The sequence below is a fragment of the Columba livia genome, chromosome 18 (genome assembly GCF_036013475.1).
Source record: "Columba livia isolate bColLiv1 breed racing homer chromosome 18, bColLiv1.pat.W.v2, whole genome shotgun sequence".
In the NCBI taxonomy this organism is placed as follows: Eukaryota; Metazoa; Chordata; class Aves; order Columbiformes; family Columbidae; genus Columba; species Columba livia.
Window position 1 is genome coordinate 6895157 of NC_088619.1, and position 23374 is coordinate 6918530.

The following is a 23374-nucleotide window of genomic DNA, read 5'->3' on the forward strand; positions in this document are numbered from 1 at the left end:
GGTGTCCCTCGGGATTTGCAAGGACACAGTAGCTGTGCTGGCGCAGTCCCCAGGGAACTCGGCACCAGCAGCTCCAGCATTTTGTGAGCACCTGGGGCAGATACCTGAGGTAGTAAGAGCCAAGGGGATTAGGAATCAATAAAACCATCACTCCAAAGTGGGCAGAGCCCAGCAGCTCCGGAGCTGGACTGTCCCGTCACCCCCACGGGGTCCACACAGCAACCACCACACCATGGCTGGGAACAGACGTTTCCAAACAAGCCTCCTACTATTTGCATTTGAAACATTTATTTTGGGAAATACATATTAAACACTATTATTTATACAAAAATGGACTAAATTTGTCATAATGCTTATAACCCCCAAAAGGCCATTTTAACAGATCTGGATGAAGTTGGTTTTTCTTTACTGTATTATTTTCCTTTTATTTTTTTCCTTCCAAAAAAATAATCAGGTTACAAAGGAGAAAGCGGCATGTCTTGCTTGGCCCAGCTTGAGATATCAACTAGAGGAAAAAAACCAGTTTAAGATGACATTTGCAGAAGTGCCTCACACAAGAGATTTTCTCCCCTTTCATTGTCTTCTTTTTTAACACTAGAAATATATATATATTTTCAGTTAATACACTTGTTTTGTTTTGTTTTTGCTAAAATATAGCAAGTCAGCAAGTATAGTTGTTCTTCCCCAACAACTACGTTGTGCTGTTGCGGGAGGGAAATACGAGTTAAGGGGGAGAGCGGATTCTCCTTGTGATGTGTCCCCCCAAACACGCCCCTTTAGCTGGTTGAGGGGGACAAGTGGGGAGCCCCTGCAAACCCTCCACTGAGCAACATCATCTGGGCATCCCCAGCAAGGTGAGGGCGGCCTCCTCCTGCTCACTGGTGCTGGAGGTGGCTCTGCTCCCATGGGCACCATCGTGTGGGCTCTGCAGGTGCCTCTCAGCGCTAGAGGATGGGACACGTGCCATTTTACTAAACAAAAGGGTGATTCGCAGTAAGTTTTATCCCTTAGAGAGGATACGGAGACTGATAGAGCGAACACAAAGGCAAGTGGGGCCGGGGCAGGCGGCAGGACCACCCGCTCCCGTGTCACGGCGTTACTTCACCGACCCCCTTGCAGGGTCTGTATTTTCACTGGAGACTCACAGAGACGGGAGATGCAACGTGGCAGAGCTGAAGGGAGCAGGGGTAGAGCTGGGGGGTCATGGGGTGCAGAAAACGCTGCCCCAGCGCCCCCCATGGCTGAGGGGCTCAGATCCCACATGCACAGTCCCCTTGCACAAGGACAGCAAAACAGGACTGTGATACGTACACACACGTCACAGGGGTTCAAAAAAATGTTAAAAAAAGAAGGAAATATCCAACAGCCTCCTCTGATGTAGGGAAAAGCCTGAGAATCACAAGGGTCAGCCAGGACAACCCTCTGTCTCCCACCACCGCTTTGCAGAGACGTTCCACTCTCAGACCCCTTCAGACAAACATACTCGGAGTCTTCAGCGGGAAAAACCCACCAGACTGAATGAAAAATAAATACACAAGTGTTCCCAGGCCATCAGCCACATCTACGGTCCAAGGGAGAGGGAAAAGGAGTCTCTACAAAGCGTCACAGGCCTTTTGCAGGCTGCAAAGACAGACAAGCAAACCCTCCCTCCCTTTTCCCACACTATTGCAAGGTCACAGTCTGAAAAGGCACTTCTCCCAAAGCAGGTCACTCTGCCTGGCTGGGGGTCGGTGACAGGCGAGGTGACACCTAAACTCTCCCAGATTATTGCATGTAGGCAGGGTAGAGGGGTCGGGTTGGGGGCTGGCGGGTCCCGGAGGGCTGCAGAGGGCTCAGAGGAGGTGACAGGAGACAAGGATGGCACCATCTTGCTCTCTTCACACCACCGTACCTTGCTTCCGAAGGTTACGTTCACCTGGAGAAACCCTTGCCTTCCATGGACGGAGAAGAGCCTTTGCATGGGGGGCGCTCCCAGGGGCACCCCAACCCTGCCTCTGCAGGGGAACAGTCCCCAGGGATGCTGGACTGGGGGTTGAGAAGAAAACCCATGCCACAAAACAGGGGGGGATGAGCGGTCACCCCGCTCCGCATGACAGCGTCTGGTTATTTGGTCAGTTAACATTGGCAGGGGGTTTTGGGGGAGTGGGGGGGAGAGGGACAGTGGCAGAGGATTTATATAAAAATAAAGGGGGAAGAGGGGAAAAATAGCGAGCGTGAGTGAGCAAGGTCCTGGCTACGGAGCGAGACGGTTACATTTCGTTAGCCACCAGCTCTTTGTCGGTCACGCCGTTGGAGAGCGAGCTCTGGCCCTCATTCAGCCTCTTGACCCTGTAGGCTTCGAAGTGGATGTTGCTGGTAATATCCTTGATGTTCTGCATGTGCGTCCTGCGGGAAAGGGAGACAGGAACAATCGCACCTCGCTGAGCCCCAGCCCTCGCACCCCCCAACCTCTGCTTTCAAACACCCCCTCCAGCCCTAATTTCCCCTCCTGCTTTACTGGTCAACAGTATCTTTAGGGCACAGGAGGGAGGCAAAGACAATTATGGGCAGCTGAGGCCAGAAGGCTTCACTGGTACCAACAGCCTGTGCTTGGGTGGGGGGAGCCTTGGCTGCATAGCACCCACCTGGGAAGACCCTGGTTTTGCAAGACCCTGGGATGGGGTTTTTTAGCTCCATAGAACTATCTGTCAGCAACAGCTTGTGTGTGCAGAGTTAATCTTCCAGCCAAATTTAGGAGAAGCCCAATGCCCCCTCCAGCAAGCCAAAGGGGCTCAGCTCCACTCCCCTGCAGCAGGGACGCTTCTTCCAGTCGCAACCAGTGACCACCCAGACCCCAAATCCTGGGATGAAGGAGGGTGATGTTTTGGGCCTGGGGGTAGGACCCAGGGCTGTTGAAGGACCACTAGGACAAGAGGGTTCCCAGCTTCTTGCAGGTGAGCTGGAGCCACATCGTATACTGCCAGCAAGCTTGGGGTCTGTCCTGACCCACCCACTGCTCCTTTCTTCCCTTAACTCAGCATTGGAGCTGAGAAAAGCCTCAAAAACCACATCCCACAAAGTGGGGACACCCCTCGGAGAGGGGCTGCAGTGCTGCAGCAGGCTAGGAGGGATAGAGGGACAGATGGATGGATGGATGGAGGAGCAGAGCAAAGCAGCAGCTGCTTCAGGCTGGGTTGGGCTCTCCCCTTTCTCTGGATGCCACCTGGTGACCAAAGGCTACAGGGACAGGGCACAGTCGTACCCACCTGATAAGGAGGTCTCGCAGGTAGGCGAACTCACAGTGTGTCGTGTTCTCCACTGGTAGAAAGAGAGAGAAACCCATCAGCATGTATCCACGGCAGGAAAAACCACAACCACGGGGTGTTGCTCCACCACAATTAGTCTGACAGCTTGCAGTTTACCAGCCGTTTGAATATAAAGGAACAACTCCCTTATTTTGATTTTTTTTCCACCCAAACAGGCTTGAACATAATGCAGAAATGGCAAGACAACAAGTAACACCGTTCTGCGAAGGCTGCCCATGGCCATGGCTGCGTCCTGCGGCCTCCCCGTGCTGAAGGCAGATGCCACACGCAGAAGGTGAGTGGTTCAATGAGCCCCATAAACTCAGAAATTCGAAGGACAGAGCACAAGAGGGCAGCAGAGCTTTAAAATACACTGGGTTTCCTGGTATCTTTGTTAAGCCATCCTTCAACACAGGATCCCTATTAAAAAAACTCTTAAATGAGAAACCTGTGAAAGGAAAGGGAGGAAGATAAGACGGGTGGCACTGGAGATGTGCCAGCGGGCTGTCAGGGATGGGGAAATGTACATATGCACTGGAGCCAGGAGCCTTCACCTAGCCTTTAAACAATGGTTTAAAATGGGGGATTAAAAAGGAAGACGGTGATAGGATGAAGGTGGAAGAAGAAAGAGATCCCACAAGGGCACCAGCCCAATGCCTGGTGGAGGGTGCAGAGACCTCCAGAGGCCCAGGAAAGGCTCAGAGACACAGATACATCAGCACTGCACTCAAATACAGCCGTCAGGCATTTTAACTGTGCAGCCAGCAGAAGCCAGGCCACAAGACACCCACAAGTGTCCCCTCCAGCACTCAGCAGCCCCCCGAGCTGCACAAAGGCCCAGGAATTGGATGCAGGAGCATTGGACAAGGTGTTTTCAGTCCTCACACCAGGGAAGTGATTTTCTTTGGAGGAGCAGGGAAGGACTATATACACCTTGACTTGTACTGGTGGTTTTGGAGTTCTGGTGGTTCTGTCAGGGTAGGGAGGTGGGCTCAAGAGGTAGGGAAACAAGGACAAGGTACCTTCAATGGTGCCCCATTTGGTCTTCCTTCCAAGGATTCGTCTTCCATTAACCTGATATTCCTGGTCACTGCCTACCACTGCAAACGGGATCATTTCCTGAGGAAAGAGAAAAACAAGGTTATGTTTTCCTACCGAAAACCAGTCAGGAAACCAAGCTGGCGAGCAAAGTCCTACATCAAGCTGTTTTCAGGAGAGAGTTTAATGGGACGAGCTGGTCTGTCCCTGATGCTCCGGGGCAGCATTGCCTGCCAGGGACTGCAGGCAGCCCAGCAGTATCTCTCACACGTGCCCAGTCCAAAACTAGTCTAAAACCAGCCCAAAACCAGTCTAGCCCAGAGCTCATTGTCAGGTCCCAGCACACAGCCAGGGCAGAGGTATCATGATGTGCCCCTGGGAATTGCCCCATGCGTCTGACAATCTGTGGCTCAGTCATTTCCTGATCAAAGGTGATGTCTTTGTGCTTAAGAGTCCCTAAAAGACATTTTTCTTCCTTGAATTTGTCCAACCCACTCTTTTGAACCAAAAATTGTTAGCTACTCCCTGCAGCTAAGTGAAGGTACAGTGATGTGAATGGGAGAGGACACCTTCCCCAGGTGCCTTCCTCACCCTCTTTTTGTCCTTGCTCTGAGCTCTGGCAGGGTCCCTGGTCCTGACAAACCTCCTTTGGAAGAGAAAATAAATGCACTTTGCAAGAGATCCCACCCAGGACATCACCAGCACCCGCACCAGCACCATCCAACCCCATGCACTAACCCTGAATTTCTCATTCACTAGCCGATCTTCAGAGTCTTCATCAAACTCCTTCTGAGGATACACGTCAATGCCGTTGGCAAGAAGATCGGCCATTATCTAGGAGAGAGGAGCAGAGGAGCTGAGAGTGAGATGAAGTTATATGGAGCTGGGCGTTGCTTTGGGATTGAAAAAGACAATAAGGCAATACAGCTGCACCAAGCAATGGGGAACATAGCTGCCAGGCATATATAACAAAGTTTAAAAGTTGACTTCTGATGTCTGCTTATGCTCCTTGGAAAAGGAGTCATGGCAGTGCCTGATCTGAGGGGAGAGGGACACTGACAGCTCGGAAAAGTGGCCTCTAAGGACATTTTTGCCTCTGTGCAAGGTGAAGAGATGCTGAAATCCGATTGCTAGGGTGCAGCACGGAGGATCAGCCTTCTCCATTGCTTCCTATGGCAATAAACTGGTCCTGTTCATCAAGAACTGGGAAGACACTGGTGTGGGAAGGGGTGGCTCATCCTCTTCTGCAACAGAGGCACGGAACAGCTCCCAGTTAATGCGCCATCCTCTCCATAACCAGTGGAGCTGGCCCCTAAAACTGCCCTTTTGGCAAGAGCCTCTTTCCCTTCACTTCACCGCCCGCCAAGTTCAGACTCAGGGACCAACAAGCTCGATGCCTTTGCTGACTTCTGCAGGGGACGCTGAGGCCACCACACCTGCAGCCATGGCCATCAGCCACACCAACAGATTCATAGCCCCTTACCAAAGCCCAGAGTGGGGCAGCTCCAGCTCCTGGCAGCACCAGACGTGTGCAGGGAGCAAAACCCGTGACTTGCTGTGGATTCAGACAGCCCCTCCTCAACTCTCCATCATCAGCTCTCAACCAAGGGAATTTCATGCCTTGCTTTCCCCATAAATTTTGCCCAGCTGAGCTCAGCAAACCCACCCATTTTTTTTCCCTGAATCAGCACATGATGCTGCACAGGAAGGGTTTTCCAGCCTCTATGCATAGCACCGTCAACCTCCCAAAATAACAGAAACCAGCCCGAGTGTAACAACAACAAAGGAGGCAGGAGAAACAGGCCCCGAGACTTAAGAGCTCGAAACTTATCCTGCACTGACAAAGGTCCAAGAGAAACACAAGGAACTGCTTGCAGCACAGGCTTTTCCTCCGGCCACGTGGGATCGCTCCAAGCTGCAGCCGGAGGAATGCGCTGGGCTCCGGGCCAGGCACTCGCCTTCCCAGCCCTGCCGGGGAGGCAGGGGGAGATTTTGGGAAGAAAAGGGGCAGGAAGGGAAAGGGGACAAGGGACAAGAGCCGCCAGCCCCTTACCCTTTGTTTGAAGTAGTCCCTCTCCTCCAGCGTTAACGTGTCGGCTTTTGCAATCACAGGGACGATGTTGACCACTTTGCTCAGGCGTTTCATGAACTCGATGTCTAGCGGCCGCAGCCTGAAAAGTACAGCAGAAAAAGGAGGATTCGCGCTCTGATAGTGAGGCGGCAGCTGCTGCAATGCCTTTCAGATAGGAAAAATAAAGACAGATTCTTAAAAGCACAACAGCACGCGTCCATCTAAGAGGCAGCTTGCAGACAAACACTTAAAACGTTTCCCTTTTAAAGCCGTGCTATTACCTTCAAACCCTCGCAAAGCCCCGTGAAGTGGGAGAGAGCTTTTATCTCTGCACGGATGCTTGGCCACAGAGGACTGCGAGAACCTACCCAAAGCTACACATGTCCTTGGCGAAGCCAGGATGAGAGCACAGGCGATACTGGCTGTGGGACCAGTCCGCCTGTGACAAACAAACCAAGCTGAGACCACAGCATGGAAACTCCTCCAGTCCTATCCAAGCTGTCACCCACTGTCACCAACATCCAGGGGCTTGGCAATGGCCACAGGTGACTATTCCTGCTCAGGCTCCTCCTGCACTGGGCAGCAGCCCGCGGCCGTCCACGAGCCAGGGTTGCATCTTGCATCCATCTGTCGGGATTAAAAAGGGCTCCGCTAATTCTCCAGGGGCTCACACAGCACAGAAGAGCGGCTGCTTGTTCCAGAGGGCAAAAATGTCAGAAAATCTCTACAACAAAAGTCTCAGCAGAGGAAAGCTGTCGAGATTGCCTAACCCCAGCCCTCGGGAAATCCCTCCCTGCTGGCGGATGCGACCTCGGCTGCCACGCTGCTCTGTGTCCCAGGGCTGTGGTCCAGCCGCAGAAAGCGATGAGGACACCTGGCCATGACCCCCTGGCTCCTCAGGCCTCCCTGGAGGTGGTTTTACTGCTGGGGGTTCCCAAGCCAGCTAAAGGAAAGCCCTTGTTGGGACACCTCCACTTGCTGCAGGTCCTGCTCGGTGGCTCTGGAGGTGATGGGGACACATGCCCATGTAGGACAGTTTGTAGAATGTCCTGAGTTGGAAGGGACCCACGAGGATCATCAAGTCCAACTCCTGTCCCTGTATGGGAGGGCAAATGAGTCCCTAACACAGACTCAGGAGCCACAGATCACCCTGGCTCCAGAAAAGAAAGAGTTTGGCTATTAAAAAAATACAAAAGGAAAGAAAAAACACAAGGAAACCCCCATGGACACATCTAAGCAGACTTGCTGCTGGCAAACATTGTTTGGAACACTGCATAATGCATTTCCCAGACCTCCAAGGAAGCAATGCAGTTACGCTCCTTTCCCAGCAGACTTCGTTCCCCTCCTCTCTCTTTGCTATTTTCCAAACAATTTTTCCCTTCTAAAAGCCTCTTCCCTACTGAGACTGTATTCCTGACTCTTTCATCAGCGTTGCTTTCAGAGTGAAGACCGGGATGCATATGTAGCCGATGCAGATGAGTTCAAAATCAGCCAGACTTTAAAGCTTCAGCTTGACTGACACGTAAGAGCCCGGTTGCTGAGCCCTCATCGGTACCAGGGGGATGCCAGTGGCGATCCTGAGAGCAGCAGGCAGAGCCAGAGCCGACCCACAGCCACATCCACAGCAACCGCGTCCCACACTGATCTGCACCCAAAACCAAAACAACTTCAACACAGCTTTCTTCTCCTTTGGGCTCCTGCTAGTGGGGACGGTGTCTGTCCATCAGCCAACAGCTCAGGTAGCAGCAGCAAAGAGGCTGCTGAGGCCGGGGGGACATTTCAGAGCCCTGCGGTGCTTCACAGGGGTCAGAGCTGAGATATTTATTGGGTGGCAAAGAGCCGGGCTTGCACGGCTGCAGCCAAAAGCCGCTGCCAGCATGTTACTTAGCCTTCGCAAACATGGTTTTACAGGAGTGTTACGAGAAGGACAGGGTGTGTGCAAACTAGATGGGTTGCAAAGCCTGCCCTGAACTCCCTGCAAAGGGAAACAGCAGCAGAAACTTCTCCATTTATTAACCCTTGAGCTGCCTGGCTGGGAGGGCTGGACTGAAACAGAGCCCAGCAGACCTCCCCTCCAGCCTCTGAATCTGTGTGCTTGGTTAACTTCGCTTTTTCCTCCTATCCTTCCCTTTTTATTGAAGAAAAAAGCAAGCTCCCACACAACGACCCGCAGGCTCAGCCCAGCTCCCACTGCAGGGAAGGGATGGCGAGTCCTGTGCCGTGTCTGACCACGCGAGCAGGGAGGGACAGACAGACAGGAGCCACTGCTGCTTTGGCTGTGTCACACATCGTGCGACAGCCCCATGACCCGGCCTCCCAATCCCTCGTCCTGCAAAACCAGCACGAAGCTCTGCTGCCAGCACTGCCGCGGCAGCTCCGTGCCGCAGGAGAGGTGACCACGGGCAGCGCTGGGGAAAGCCCATCAGTGACGACAAAGAACTTGGGCTTCACAAGGGAACAGAAAGGAAACTCAATGCCTGCTCAAGCTCTTGAAGAAGCAAAACATCCTATTGATTTCTCCCTCCCAGTGAGGTTTGTCCCCCTTCATTCATTCCTCAGCTTATCTCCATTGTGTGGCAGGAGGGGACATGTGAGCCACGGGCTGGCTGTGACACTGGAGCACAAAGCGCAGCCCCCCGAGCCACGGCTGGAGAGCCAGCGCCGGCCCCAGCTGGGCTATCAGGCTATGGAGCAGGAGGATCCGCGCAGGGCTCAGCAACAACGGCCTCCAACCGTTGGGCTCGCTCGGATATTGGAAACACATGTTCGTTGGAGAGAAAGAAAAGAAGCAGCTGAGTATTCCATGCAATTTGCTGTTAGCCGGTGGGTGAGAGAAACCAGAGCGCATGGCTGGAGAGGCTCCAGCAGGGGACACGGGGACGGGGCTCAACGCCACCACCCCCCAAAATCTGCAACCTCTGCGCAGGTCAACTATTTGCAGGATCCAAGCATCAGACACACTTTTAAGCGCTAAACACCCAAAGGGATGAGAAAAAGCTCAAGCGTAGCTAATTCTCCAACATTCCGAACTGCCAAGGCAAGGCCTGCAGATCAGGGCTGAGATAAGTGGGACCAACACACTAGACTGGCCTATAAACATCATCTCCCTTTGAAAGGTTTTCTGTTTTATCGTATTAAACCATAAACTTTTTGTTGGCCCTTCTGCTCCCAATTGACGGCCGCTTACACAAGAAGAGCATAACTGGCCCCTGCAGTCATTTTATTCCAGTGAAGGATGCATTTTTGGGCTACCCACTGACAGAAGCAAAACAAAGTCCTTTCTGTTGGAATAAATCTCTACATGGGGAAGAGGGAAAGGCTGACATTAATACAGTGCTGGCGGCTTCAGTTTACTTTTGAAAACAGACCCAAAAAAATCCCCACGCAGACAGAGCCAGAGGTGGAACGAATTGACACAAATCAAAAGGAAACTTAGGTCTCATTTTGTGTTGTGATACTTTAAGTCACATTGTTCAAGACGCTTTATGTGCCCCAGATTTTCACTGCAGGCTACATGCCCAGGAAAAAAAAATAGAGCGAGATCTGGGCCTTTGATGCTGTCGCTTGAGAAGAGCCAGAGCCAGGAGAGCTCTGCGCTGAATAAACTGCATCCCACTTGAAGACAAGTCAAACAACCTACAAAATATCCTTAAAGGGTGAGAGTGTTCACTCTCTCGGTAGCATGAGGAAAACCGCCTTCTCCCCTTACAAAGGCAGGGCCGCAGCAAAAAGAAATTAATGTTCTGTTTGCAAAGGCAGCTTTTCTGCCCAATTTGAGAGCTCAACGACTGGTTTCCATCCTCAGTCAAGCAAGCAAGGTGACCAAAGCAAAGCAAGCAGGTAATTGGAGCTCGGGGAGGTTTTTGATGGCCCCTCAGGGGAGAAAACACCACGTTTTTCTGGGGTACAGCAGCTCTGCTGCATTATCATAGAATCACAGAATGGTTTGGGTTGGAGGGACCTTCCCAGCTCCCCCAGTGCCCCCCCTGCCATGAGCAGGGACATCTTCACCAGCTCAGGTTGCTCAGAGCCCCGTCCAGCCTGGCCTGGGATGTCTCCAGGGATGGTTCATCCACCACCTCTCTGGCCAACCTGGGCCAGGCTCTCGCCACCCTCATCATAAAAAATTTCTTCCTCATGTCTAGACTGAATTTCCCCTCCTTTAGTTTAAAACCATCACCCTTGTCCCACTGCTGCAGGCCCTGCTAAAAAGTCTGTCCCCATTTTTCTTATCAGATTTTAAGTCTGGAAAGGCTGCAATAAGGTCTCCCCGGAGCTTCTCGCCTCCAGCTGAACACCCCAACTCTCTCAGCCTGTCCCACAGCAGAGCTGTTCCAGCCTCGGATCATTCCTGTGGCTCCTCTGACCCCTCTCCAGCAGGTCCATGTCTGTCCTGTGCTGAGGACCTAGAGCTGGATGTAGGACTCACCAGAGCAGAGCAGAGGGGCAGAATCCCCTCCCTCGACCTGCTGGTCACGCTCCTCATGCAGCCAAAGATACAATTGCAAGGGGTCCAGATGTTACAGCCCAAGGGAAAACAGCTTCACACTGTCCTCAATCTCAATTCCCCAGGAAATACGGGAGGATCCCGAGGAAGACCCCGATGGCTGAGCTGCTTGAGACCAAAGGCAGATGAGTGAAGCCCCATGGGTCTGAATGAGGGCGGTGGGGTACGGGGGTACGTACGAGTGGCCGGTGGCTGGGATGAAGTATATACAGCAGTGCACCCGCGTGTCAGGGATCCGCTTCTTGCGGTTAATGTTGATTTCCTCCTGCAGGTACTTTTCATACTGGTCGTTGATGAACTTCATGATGGGCTGCCAGCTGCAGAGAAAGAGGCACATGGGACGGTGGGTTCAGGTCAGGCATCTGAACCACCCCAAACCTCCCACCTGGCCTGACTGGGTGACGCAGAGCCTGCTGAGATGGGGATGCTCAGCATCTTACAGAATCCCATAAAATAAAGAAACAAAACCAAAACACACACGGGAAATGTTTTAGTTCCTGTAGCTCTTGTTCATACAGCGACGGCAGGCGGCAGGGAAATCACAAACCTCACGCGTTCACTGCTTGGCAGCTCCCCACACCGCGGCAGGAGGGGATTTACTGGTTGGTTTAGACAAGTAAGTGCCTAAAATCTCCTTCCTTCTCTCCTCCAGGATCCAGCTGCTGAGCAGTGCAGGGATGAAGCATCCCTCGGCACACAGCTGCTCCCAGCCGTGAACAAAGCTCGTCTCATGCCCAGAACAGCAGGATGTTTGTGGGCTCTCCCAGGTACCAGGATCATTCCCAGGGATCAGGGCACCGCACTGTCACCCACAACAATCATCTCCCCTGCTCTCCACGCAGCGCAGGTAGCACTGGACCAGACTACAGCCATTGGCACCAGCTCTGGGTCAGGATGTCCCTGGGCTTGGCCACCTTCTCTCCGCACCAGCTCACCAGTTCTCATTGTTGATGTGGTCTCCAAAGCCCGGGGTGTCGATGACTGTCAGCTTCATGCGAACCCCCTTCTCTTCAATCTCTGAAATGGAGAGAAAAGTTGGTACATGAGGCAAGTGTCGACAAGCACTCTGGCCAAGCCCATCCTCCCAAAATTAGCTGGAGGGCAGGAGCTTCCTCCCAGGGGAGAAACACACTTTCACAGCTTCTAACAGGCACAAATCAGTCCTCCAAAGGGAGGCAGCAACACATCTGGCCTGAAATGCCACCCCCCATGTCCACCTTGCTTGTTCCCTTCCACCACAACTAAGTCAATGCTGGTGGATAAATTAAAAATAGATTTTTCTCAGCCATAAAAGCTTCTCTGGATGGTAAAAGCCCCTTCAGATAGACGGAGTGGAGGTTTAGTGGAGATCCACAACCCCTGTGAGCCCCTGGAGACACAAGGCAGAGAAGGACCAAAAGTCAAAGCACCAGCTGGGATCTGCAGAGCCTCACCGTGAGTGATGGATTTGATTTCAATGGTCTTGGGGATCCGCTCTTCAGAAGTCGGCTGTACAGATTTCCGGCTGATTTTGGATTTGAAAAGGGTGTTGATTAATGTTGATTTCCCCAAGCCGCTCTGACCTGGGAAACAACAGGATAAATCACAGTCAGCACTCATGCACATTTCCGGGCTGTTTTTTTCAGGGGCCAGGGGATGGGGATGCTGATGGACTCAGCCTGCACCAGCTCTGTAAGAGGGAGGTAAGAGGTGCAGCTGCTCCCCTGTACCCTTCCTGGGTCAAGCAGCTCGAGTCCACCCTAGGTGAGAGGATGCTGAAGGCATCAAGTGCCTTCCCTGGCTCCAAAGCAGCCAGCTTCCTGGGAGCAAGCAGGGCAAGCAGCTGGTTCCTTCCATCCAGCCAACATCACAGTAGCCCCAAGGACACACAGACACTGCTGGAGCTGCACTGCCTGGACAGGGACCAGAGGCAGGAGCCACCAGCAGCCACAGATGTGATGTCCCCCTCCAAACTGCAGCTGCAGGCTGACCTGGCCAAGTGACAGATGTGGCTGTACCTGGGGGACCTGATGGCTGAGCACAAGGGGGACCCGGTCGCACCTCCCTAGGTTTGCAGCCCAGAGTGTTCCCTGGAGCTGAAATCAGGTGGGGAAAGTGCGGCTGAACCCCACTCTGCCTGGGCAGCTCTCCACTCCTTCCAGCTGATCTGCACCAAAACCTGAACGCAAAATATGTGCTTTGGATTTTTATTTTTTTAAGCTTAGGTCTTTTTTCTCATGTCCACAGCCTTAGATAGCATGGGGCTAAGCTGACATCAGCCCAAAACCTCCACTCAGAGATGGGTTAAGCTGGCAAAACCCTTTCGAACATGGACTCTGGCATGCAGGGCAGAGGATTTTCCAAAATCCCCATCACATGGACGTGGCATGGGCAGAGTGACCCACCACTGGTGGCAATACCTGATTCCCACATCCTCCCATTCGTAAAACAGGGATTGCAATGAACGCAAGGACTTGTGGCTTAGTCTGGATGGGAATAAGGAAGCTACATCAACCCCTCAGCAGAGCATCCCCTTGCCGAGGGGCACCCCGCGAGGTGCTGCTGCTCCCACATCCCTCTCTGCATCTTCAGGGAGAGCCAGAGCTCAGCTTGTTTATGCTGCCACGAATTCTCCAGCCTGTAAACAGTCAGCCAAGAGCCTGCCAAGGGAAGAACAATGTTTTCCAGCCGCGCTGCAGCACAGGCTTTCATACCACACACAGTGCTGCCAAGGCAAAGCCAGGCCCTTTCTTGAACATCCCTTCCCATCTGCAAAGCAGAAAGCCAAGGCGCTGCTGTGGTACAGCCTGCTCGTGGAGGGATGGGTGCTGTTTCTGGCAGGGAAATGTGGGCTCGGCTCATGCAATCTTGCTTGCAGACTCTCAGGATCAGTGTCGTGATCCTTCTGCCCTGGGAGTGCTGCTCCACTGGCAGAAAAGAGCTGGGTTTGTTAAAAAACCTTGCAAGAACTGGTTCTGCACTAACTGGGTTTGCAACGATCTATCAGCCCAGGAAGCAACCCCACAGATCAATTTGTGTATGAAAATATCCAAATGAAACAGGCAGAGCTCTGCAAGGCTCCAGTGAGTCCTGACACCCCTCGGGGTGTTCCCCTCCACGATGTGCCTATGGGTAACGCACCCCAAGACGCAGGAAGATGCGCGGGACCACAGACCACATCGCATCACTGGCTTTAACAACAGCTGAATTCAAGCCAGCATCCTGGGAGCAGGATTTGCTGACTCCTAAGGCACAGACCCCAACACTGACACTTCAGAGAGGACAAACATCACCACAGAAGAACAAAAACAACTCGCCGAGCACGTTGCGGGCAGCTGGTGCTAGGGGGAGAACTCACCCACGACCATGATGTTGAACTCGAACCCCTGCTTCATGGCTTTCCGTCTCATCTGCTCCAGGATGGCGTCTATCCCCACGTAGCCGAAGTCTGCAGCTGGTTTCTCCGGCCGCGTCGGTGCCGCCTGCTTGGGGCCGGCATCCCGCGGAGCGTCCGTCATGCCGGGTGCGTGGCTGGGAACTGCCTCTGGACCTGCGGAGGCAAAGAGAGCGTGGTCAGGGGTGGCAGGCAGTGCCGGGATGCTGCTCCTGGCACGGAATGAAAGGAGCTGCCTGTTGCATCCAAAGTGGGAATAAAGCACATGCCGCGTCTCTGCTGCTAACACCAGCAAGCGGGGACTCAAGGAACTGGGAGGTTAAGAGGAAGAAGGCACATGGGATCTCCCTTTGCTGTAATTATGTCAAATTTGGGATTCCTCTCCTTAACTTTCACCATCCCTGCCCGCATCACCAAGCCCACCGCAGCAAAGCAATGCTGCTACAGGGTGGGACAGGCAGCCTGTGGCAGCCACCGCACACCAGGTCCCACCAGCAACCAATCTGCGATCACAGAGCAGGACCCAGCACTGAGAAAATCCCTTGGCACAAGTCCAGGAGTTTATTTAGTGAGTGATGAAAGCTTTTAGCAACACGGCCCCATGCCCAGGCGCTGCCGTTAGAAGCTTGCAGACCTACGCAGCCTGCCCGCTCCTCTATACCACTGTAATTACAGCGCTATGCAGACTGCTGGTGGGAACGCCTTGTGGCCACGTTTCGGGAAACTGGATGGCTTTGCAGACACAGAAAAGCCCTCGGCGTCTATCTACCGACACATGCCCTCCTCAGCTCCAGCTGATAAAATGCAGAGGCTGCTGGCCCCAGTTCACTTCTCACTGAAAAACCAAAACCCAACGCACCTGCATCAAAACAAGTGATGTCAGACAACACCTGCACAGCCACAAAGCTTTCATGATCCTGCTCTAATTCTGCCAGTCTCTGACCGAGGAACTCAAACCCTCCAGCTTCCCTACAGAGACAGGACACTCATCTCCCCTGCGAGACAGCTCCAGGTTAGCAAAACCCTTCAGGAGAAGCAAGCAGACAACTAACTGCCTCATTTAACAACTTCATAACAAAAATTGGGGAACTACCTGCTCCCCCAGGCCGGAACATCTGCTGCAGGGAAGGACAAACTACCCCTATGTGCTCTCGGGCAATGCAATCTGCTCCCACCCTGTCCCAGCTGCGCCACATCACCCGCAGCTGATACAGCAAATATCCTGAAGGCAGGACACGCACAGCCTGGTCCTTGCAAACTCCAGTATCCTGAAGGCAGGACATGCACAGCCTGGTCCTTGTAAGCTCCTGGAGGTATCAGCCACACACAGAAAGCTCCTCTGATGCAGACATGGAAAGGCAGGTTTTAGGAAAACACACTCCTGAGAGCCCTCCCCACCACAGGCTGCTGCTGCTGATCGATGCTCAGGTCACTGCAACCACCAGCCTAAGCAGGCATTTTATTTAAGCTCTTTGCAGCATGTATTTACTACTTTTTATTATTTATATTATTATTATTAATAAAAACATTATTATTTGCAAAGGACTTATTGCAAAGTCCTCAACCTCATTCCCTCAAACAAGAGTATGGTTTTCAGCTCATCTCCTCACCCCACTCTTATTTCTGGCCTTTGATGTGGTGCTGCCTGTTTTTCTCTCCCTCCCTCCAAAGGGATCTGTCTGTAGGAGCGTGGCTGGTCCAAAGGGGCTCCCCAAACACAAACCCATCACTCCTTCTCCTCCGGTGACAGGCAGGAGCCGCGGGAGCAGCGTCAGAGCGGAGGCTGCTGGGGTGTGCAGGGCGGAAAGGCTCATTTCCTGCGAGCACAGCGCGCTTCCACGTGCTCAAATATAGGCCAAGTGGAAAAAAAGATATAAAAATTATATAAAAAGCAAACCCAGAACTGATTCCAAAGACTGTTGGGTCACTTTGAATACTTTTTTCCAACCCTCAATCCCAGGCTGTGCAGGCCAACATATTAGAGAAGTTCTACTCCCTAACAAGCGTTACTCACAGAGCTGCTAGAGAGCAAACACGCCGTAGCTGACACACATGGTATGACACGCTCCTCCCGGGGCACACGTGGATCCAGGCTATCACACAGCTGGCAACACGCTGCCCCTTACAAAGCCGACTGGCCCGGCGTGCCCGCCGTCTTGCCGCAGACTCCAAACAACCCCCTTTCCAAAACAGTAAGGGCAAAAGTGGAAAAAATCCCTACGTGCCACTAGAAAAAAAAAAAAAAAGACTAAAACACATGGAAAATATGCTGCCACCAGCAGCAGCGCTGGGTTATGCAATGGCTTTAACTCCTGCAGGCACTGCTTGTATGCGCGGGAGAGCCCAAAGTGCGCTGGCCCCACGGGACAGGCAGCCTGGAAACTGGTGCAGGTAAGGTCCAGCAGTGCACACAGAGAAATTAAGAAACTAAACAAATGGAGCAGAAAGCCACCCTCCCCTTGTGATAAGGCCAGGGCCATCTCCAGCATCTCCTCTATCAAGCTCCACTAACGAGCAGCGTGCAGAGGGGGCTGTCCCCCTCCCTGGGCAGGGGACATAAAGGCAAAACTGTCCCCAGCACAGGGTGCAGACACTACGTGCTGTCTCGCCACCTTGCCTTCAGTGCAAGAAAGAGGGCTCGGGACTCCCCAGTCCCCAGCAGGACAAAAGCCACAGGAAGCGCAGGGCGATGGCAGACGGCGGTTTGTAACCGTTTGTCACCGTGGATGGAGCACGCAGGCGCACTGCCGCGCGGGATGCGCTCAAGCAGCACCGCCAGCAGCGTGACCCACACTGCTCCGGCTCGCTTGTGCGGAAGAAGTCCTTTAAAGGACATTTTCTTCTAGCACCTGGCTCCTGTTTGTGAAAAAAATAAAATACAAATGAATTTATTACAACTAGGAGTGTATGCAGGACAGCAAGGACGCAAGGACTCAAATGTCCCAGTAGCACCAGCAGACTCCTAAGGGAAATGCTGCACCACAGACCTTCACTGTTCTCTTTAGCTTCCCAGCACTGAGCTGGTCTTTTCTTAGCAAGGACTCCAGCATCCCGCTTGGCTGCGAGGGCTCTGTGCCAGCAGAGGCAGGACGCGGCCGAGCCGCAGGACCTCACCAGACACACAGGGATGCTGCGCTGGGTGGTGGGGAGCACACCCAGCAGACACCTTTCTAAAATAGAAATAAATCAGAGCAGAAACAATGGCTGCCCAGGGCAGATCCTGTACTTGTTTGACCCGTTGGGCTCTCTAAGGGGATGGTGCCAAACCTGTGGCACTCTTGGTGTCAGCACAGCTGAGCTGACCCTTCCAGAGCACTGTTTATCAAGCACCCAATACTGTCAGAAACTCCTGATTTCCACTGAGTTACTGGCAAAAGCAGGATCAGACCTCACACATCATTGCTTCACCAGGGCCACTTGTGCCTCCCGTGGGAGGGAGGCTGGGGAAGCGTGCGGGCTGCTCGCTTTGCTGATGGAGACAGAGAGCCAGAGCCTGCAGCTCTGATGCCCCTAAATAAACAAGAGGCACATAGGAACATGTGCTTACACTGTATTTAAACCTCCTCTGCCAAGGAAACCCTCTCCGCGTGGGCACAGGCAATGCTGAGGCCATCAGGACAGCGCTGCACCAAGCAGGAACAGGCTCACAGCTCCAGCCTGGGTGCCAGGCTGACTCAGGACAGCTGCTCCAAAGTTGATTTTGCCAAAGACTCCAGGCTGTTGCGCTGTAATTAAAGCACGTCAGACGCGAGCCAAACCCAACATCTGCGAAACAGCAGATAAAAGGCATCCTGTGAGGAGGGGAGCCCCGGGGAGACCCTCGGGGAGCCCCCAGCTCCTCCAGCCAGCTGGACGCCGTGCACGGGCAGCTGCGGGATGGGGCTTTGCAAAATGCTGCCGGTGAGGGGCTGCCAGCAAGCCAAGGGCTTAGACATGTTGCACTGATGCTACGCAGCTGCAAGCCAGGTTGGCTGCAGGCTGGGGATGCAACACAGGCTGTGAGATCACCCGAAACCCCAAACCCGGGGGCTGGCAGTCCTCATGGAGGAGTTGGGAAAGGCACTGGTAGGAGACTTGTGTTTCCACTGCAGATAGACAGATGTTGAATAACCCTTGCAGATGCTGAACTAGGAATGTCTGACATACCCTACCTCCCAGCTAGAGCCAGCAGCTCTATCTGCTCTGGCAATGCAGGGGAGCAGGATTCTGGCAATTTGGGAGGGCAAAGCTGATCCTGGAGCGGGGCTGGTCATGGGCCCAGCACTCAGCAGCTGTACGAGCCACCAGAGAGTGGCCAGGAGGCTGCACCTCTGTCCCCACCACCCGTCACATCCTCCCAGCCTCCTGCCACCAGACTCAAACTATCCCCATGCTATACAGACACACACGCGATGGCCAGAGAAATGCTAACGCTTGTTGAGTAAATCATAGAAACCTCCCCTGGATGCTGGGAGTACCAAGTGTTTGCAACCTTTTGCTGATTCTGCAGAGCTCCAAGCACCCAGAAGACCAGGACACTGTGCTGGGGATAACTCCCCTTCCCTCCATGCAGCAGAGACTGGAAAGGCCACAAGCTTCCAGATTAGTTGGACAGGTTCACACAAACACAGAGAGAAGATTCACAGCAGCAAACAGCGATGTATCAGGGTGTGAAAACACAACCGCTTCCTGGGCAGCTGAACATCCACAGATGTTTTTGAGGGAGCAGTGCAGATCAACTAACTGTCCAATTTTGGGGAGTGGCATTCTTACTAAATTATGCCTGTAGGGTGTAACAGAGATGTTTTTAGAATCAAAGAGTGAATTTATAGGTTTTGGTCAACTGGTGGGCTGCAGTACACTCAGCTTCCAGGGCCTCTCCCCCCTGCACACCGAGCTGGTGACCACTTCAAAGGCTTTGGAGTCTTTCAAGCAAGAGGGAATGGATATTTTGCAGGAGACCCAGAGAGGGGCATAACCACCATGGACCCTCTGAACTAGCACCAACCTCTCTTGAGCCAAGAGGTGAACACAGCTGCTCAGCCATACCGGGGAACACGAGGCACAGCTCCGTCCAAAACTGGAGAGCTCAGCCTGGCTCACAGAGCCACCGCCGCAGACCCTGCAGCACCAAACTGTAACTAAGGAACATTTCTGTTATTCAACTGCGATCATCTGAGCCCAGCTGGCAGAGCCAGGCCCAAGCTGGAACCCGTCTGTTTGCATCCCCAGCACCAGGCTGGTCGCCAGCCCAGACCCACCTACCAACTGGTTGTTCCCTACTCAGCTTGCGCTTCTATCCAGGTGCCAACAGACATGACCTAGAAATAGCAGAGGATGCTTAACTACACTTCACTAGACTATATCCACCCAAGAGCTGCCAGAGAGGTGGCCAGGTGCCTCCTGTGCACACAAGATGCTCTAGGTTTGAAGCCTTTTATTCACATAGGGGGATAAATCTGTTTTCAGAGATCAAAAATGAAGCCAGCAACTCCTGCTCTGGAGCAAGCGCTTCGGTAGGTGACCAGGCAGGGCCACAGTGCCAAGCCACAGTCATCAGCCATGGACACATAGCACACGCAGCTGTGGAGGAGGTCGAGATGTCCCCCGCTTGCGCTTCCGTCCCTGCTCACCGCACGCTTCCCCCTCCCTGCTCCGGAAACGTCCTCTGCAGCTCACCCGAGATCATTCTTTCATTTACAAGAGAGGGATGCTCCAGGATTCCCTGTTACTGCTTCCTTTCCTGGCTTAACCCTCTGGCTGCCGCACGCTCCGGTCATGGGTGTTTCTGGGCTGGGACATGGAACTCATCCCAAAGGTCAAACCACTGCCTGGACACAACCTCAAGCGCTCGCAAACTGCTGCCTGTGAGCTCAGGTGTGAGCCCCCGTGCCACCCTGGTGTCCCCCAGGTATGGCATGAGGCCAACCCCCACCCTGCCCCGTCCCAGACATGTGCCCTTGCAGCGTAACCGGCAGTCGTACATCCTCATTTCTGCAACCACGTGAGGCAGCAGCTCTAAACCACTTACAGGGATCTGCAAGGAGTTGTTATGCTGTTCTCCCGCTTGCCCAGAGAAGTTTAAAAGGAAAAGGATGATCATAAACAACCTCAAGTCTCACCTGCTCCAATATTGCAAACCGATCCCCAGGTATGCAGAGGTCTCTGGCCACGCAGCCCCAATGAACCTCTCTCTGTAAGCAGCTTCCCCCAGAGGTGGAGCGAGAGGTGACCCCGAGACCAGCCCTGCCTGCCTGGGGACAGCCCGGTCACAAGGGACCTCTCCCGCACACCAGTGCCAGCAAAAGCCACTCCATGAACCACCCCACGCAGCAAAGCACCTGGTGGCAGCCCAGCCCTTGCTCCCCGCAGACAGGTTTGGGGTGCCCGCAGCCAGGCAGGTGTGACCCACACAAAGCTGACTGCCCCATGGGTCTGGGAGGTGACTCCTTCCAAAGCCCCTGCCCACTCTGGGCGACCACACAGGAGTGATGTGGCGAGTCTTCCCAGCCCCCAGTCAAGAGAAAGCACCTCTCACCCCTCGCTGCTTCTCTGCGGAACTTCAGGCTTTGAAAACAAAGAGGCAGCGCTCTGCAAACTCAGCTGGCCCAAAGAGCGGGGCAGGAGGGACGCAGGGCACCTCGGCACAGGGCCCTGCAACGGCTGCGTGTGCCCGGAGCCTCCGTGCTCCAAACCCAGCGCTGACCTCCCACGCTCCATGGAGTCACTGACTTCTGCAGCTACGGCAAGAAAAAGGCAGACCAGCAGCGCCAGGGCTGCCAGCTCCCCGGGAACGGGAGTAACCAGCGCTCAAGGCGGATTTACACCCTGGGGCTTTTAGTTTAGCTTTTTTTTTTTTTTTTGGCTGGTTGGGGTTTTTTGTATGGGGATTTTGAGGTTTTCCCTTTGTTTTAATTTTGTTTTGTTGTGGGGGAGTGTTTCTTTTTTGTTGCTTTTTTTTTTTTTTTTTTTAAAAAAGGGCAATTGCACCCCAGACGCCCTGAGAGCCCGTTCACGGGGGGCAGCGGCAGCAGCGCGGGCGGGGCCGCCGGGTCCCCGCGGGATGTGCCCCCCCGGACACAGCCGCTATTCATCCCCGGACAATGCCGGCATCGCGGCCAGGCGGCCGCCGAACAACGGCCCCTCTTGTGGGGCGCAGGGCTGGGAGGGGCCGGGCGGGGGCTGCAGGACGAGCCCCCCCGGCAGCGCCCGGGTACCCCCGTCCCGACACCTCTCACCGCGCTCGGGTGCGCGGGGCCCGCCGTGGGAACCGGCGGGACCACCCCCCGCGCTCTCAGGCTCTCCCCCAGAACAATTCACTCCCCAAAAAGTACCGTCCCCCCCGCTTTCCACCAGCCTCCCCCTCCGCTGCGCCCCCGCCCCCGGGCACCGGCGACTCACCCGCGGCGGCGGCAGCTCCGGCAACCGGCGGCTCCCCGCCTCCTCCCGCGCTGCCCTCCGCCTCCTCCCCCATCGCCCTTCCTCCTCCTCCTCCCCATCACCCTGCCTCCTCCTCCCCCATTGCCCTCCTCCCCCTCCAGCCCGGCCCGGGGGGATGGAGCCTCTTCCCGGGAAGTTTGTTTCGCCCCAGGGCGGTTTCCATCCCCCAGCCGCTCCGAGCCGGTGCCGGGCCAGGGGAGGAGGGGGCGGCTCGGAGCGGTTAAGAGGGGGAAGGGGCTCGGGACCATGTGCAACAGCACGTCCCACCTCATCCCTCCACTCGCGGCCCCACGCAGGAGGTGGGGAGGGGTGTGGGGGAGTCGGTGCTTGGGATTTCCATGGGGAAGAGCGTGGCTGGAACAAACTCGGCAGCCCCAGCGCAGCCCCATCCCGAGCAGCCCCGCTGTCCATGCCCCTGCTCCAGGGACAAAGGGACAGGGACATGACCTGGTCCTCAGCACTAAATACAGACCTTCTGGCTCTCAGTGCTCTTCTGCTTTCAAATATCCTGAAACTCTCCCAGCAGAGACCAAAACCAGTCTCCGGCATGTGTTAACGCTGCTGACCGTAGGCTCACTTCACTCTGCAGCTGTTCGAAAACCCCTGGGCTGCATCTCACATCCGCCAGGTTTGAGACAGCAGCCTACACCCACCGGCTTGTCTGCTTTTAAAATCATGACAATTAAGCTGAATAAAGATACTATCTGTCTCCACAAGCCCTTCCTGCCTTATCTCTTGGTTACCAGAGCTTCACCATCGCCTCTCTTCCAACAGCAGAAAGAAGGGCCCCAGCAGGGACGCAGTGATGTACACAGGGCCAGGCAGGTGGGCTGCACCACAGGCCCACATCTCACCGGCAGCGAGAGGTCTCAGCAGGTCCTGGTGTGGGTCGAAGCCCCTTGGTGCTGGGCAAACCCACACAGCAGGCGCACAGAGCCCAACGTGGTCTGCACAACCCAGGCTGCAGGGCAAGGAGCAGAAGGGGCAAAGTCAACCTGCCTTTTTGAGACGTTACTTTGACCTGTTCTGTGTTTGGGGTATTTTTCCCCTCAGCTCCCTGCAGTTCTCAGAAGATCTGCATTCCCAGAGAAAGGCCTGCAGATGACGAAAGGGTTAAGAAGGATTCGCACATTTGCAGTCCTCAATACCCAAAGGACTCCATTTCCCATGCACAGTCCACAAGCCAGGGGCTAGTGCTTGTCCATCCTTTTTGACCTGCTAGCAGCATCACCAAGCACTATCAAACTCCTGCTCCAGACACAAACCCAGCCCGGGCCACCAACACCACAGCCACCCTGCTCTGTCACCACGGCTCTCACGTGGCTGTCACCTTCCTTCTCCCCTTCCAGACCGCTGGCAGCAGCGGCTCGTCCTCCACCCAGCGCAGCTGCCACACACCAGGCCGGCAGCACCCCCGCTGCAATGCCCCGCAAGGCTGGCATGGGCTGCCCGGGACACGACGGGTGCTCAGTGGGGCGAGACTCGCGCCCCCCCCTTCAGCAAGTGCCACAAATATCAATTTCTGAGAAACCTCCACCCCAGCACCCATGCAGGAAACTCAGCCTCAATCTGCTTACGCTGCAGCTGTGTGTAGCTTTCTGCTGGATTACACCACTTTTTATGACTTAATAAAGCCTTAACCCCTATCAATGGGCATTAGTGTTTTAATCTCCCTAATCTCC

The 23374-nt window shown here is 54.3% G+C and overlaps 1 protein-coding gene across 25 annotated transcripts in view; it reads right to left on the reverse strand.

Annotated features, from left to right (window-relative positions):
- Positions 1 to 266: 266 nt before the first annotated feature.
- Positions 267 to 23374, reverse strand: part of SEPTIN9 (septin 9) — a 142529-nt gene continuing 119421 nt past the window's right edge. For 21 of the 25 annotated variants that reach the window (XM_065034700.1, XM_021288573.2, XM_005503130.4 and 18 more), the window contains 9 exons: positions 14238 to 14429; positions 12334 to 12462; positions 11836 to 11917; positions 11080 to 11217; positions 6376 to 6493; positions 5061 to 5156; positions 4307 to 4403; positions 3246 to 3297; positions 267 to 2385 (listed from right to left, as the gene is read on the reverse strand). In XM_065034700.1, the coding sequence (XP_064890772.1) occupies positions 2250 to 2385; positions 3246 to 3297; positions 4307 to 4403; positions 5061 to 5156; positions 6376 to 6493; positions 11080 to 11217; positions 11836 to 11917; positions 12334 to 12462; positions 14238 to 14429 (1040 nt within the window). In that variant the 3' untranslated portion in view covers positions 267 to 2249. Of the gene's footprint in view, positions 2386 to 3245; positions 3298 to 4306; positions 4404 to 5060; positions 5157 to 6375; positions 6494 to 11079; positions 11218 to 11835; positions 11918 to 12333; positions 12463 to 14237; positions 14430 to 20374; positions 20716 to 20790; positions 20825 to 21653; positions 21773 to 22164; positions 22332 to 23374 lie in introns of those variants that run through there. The other 4 variants (XM_065034705.1, XM_065034703.1, XM_065034708.1 and 1 more) reach the window with 4 other exon arrangements.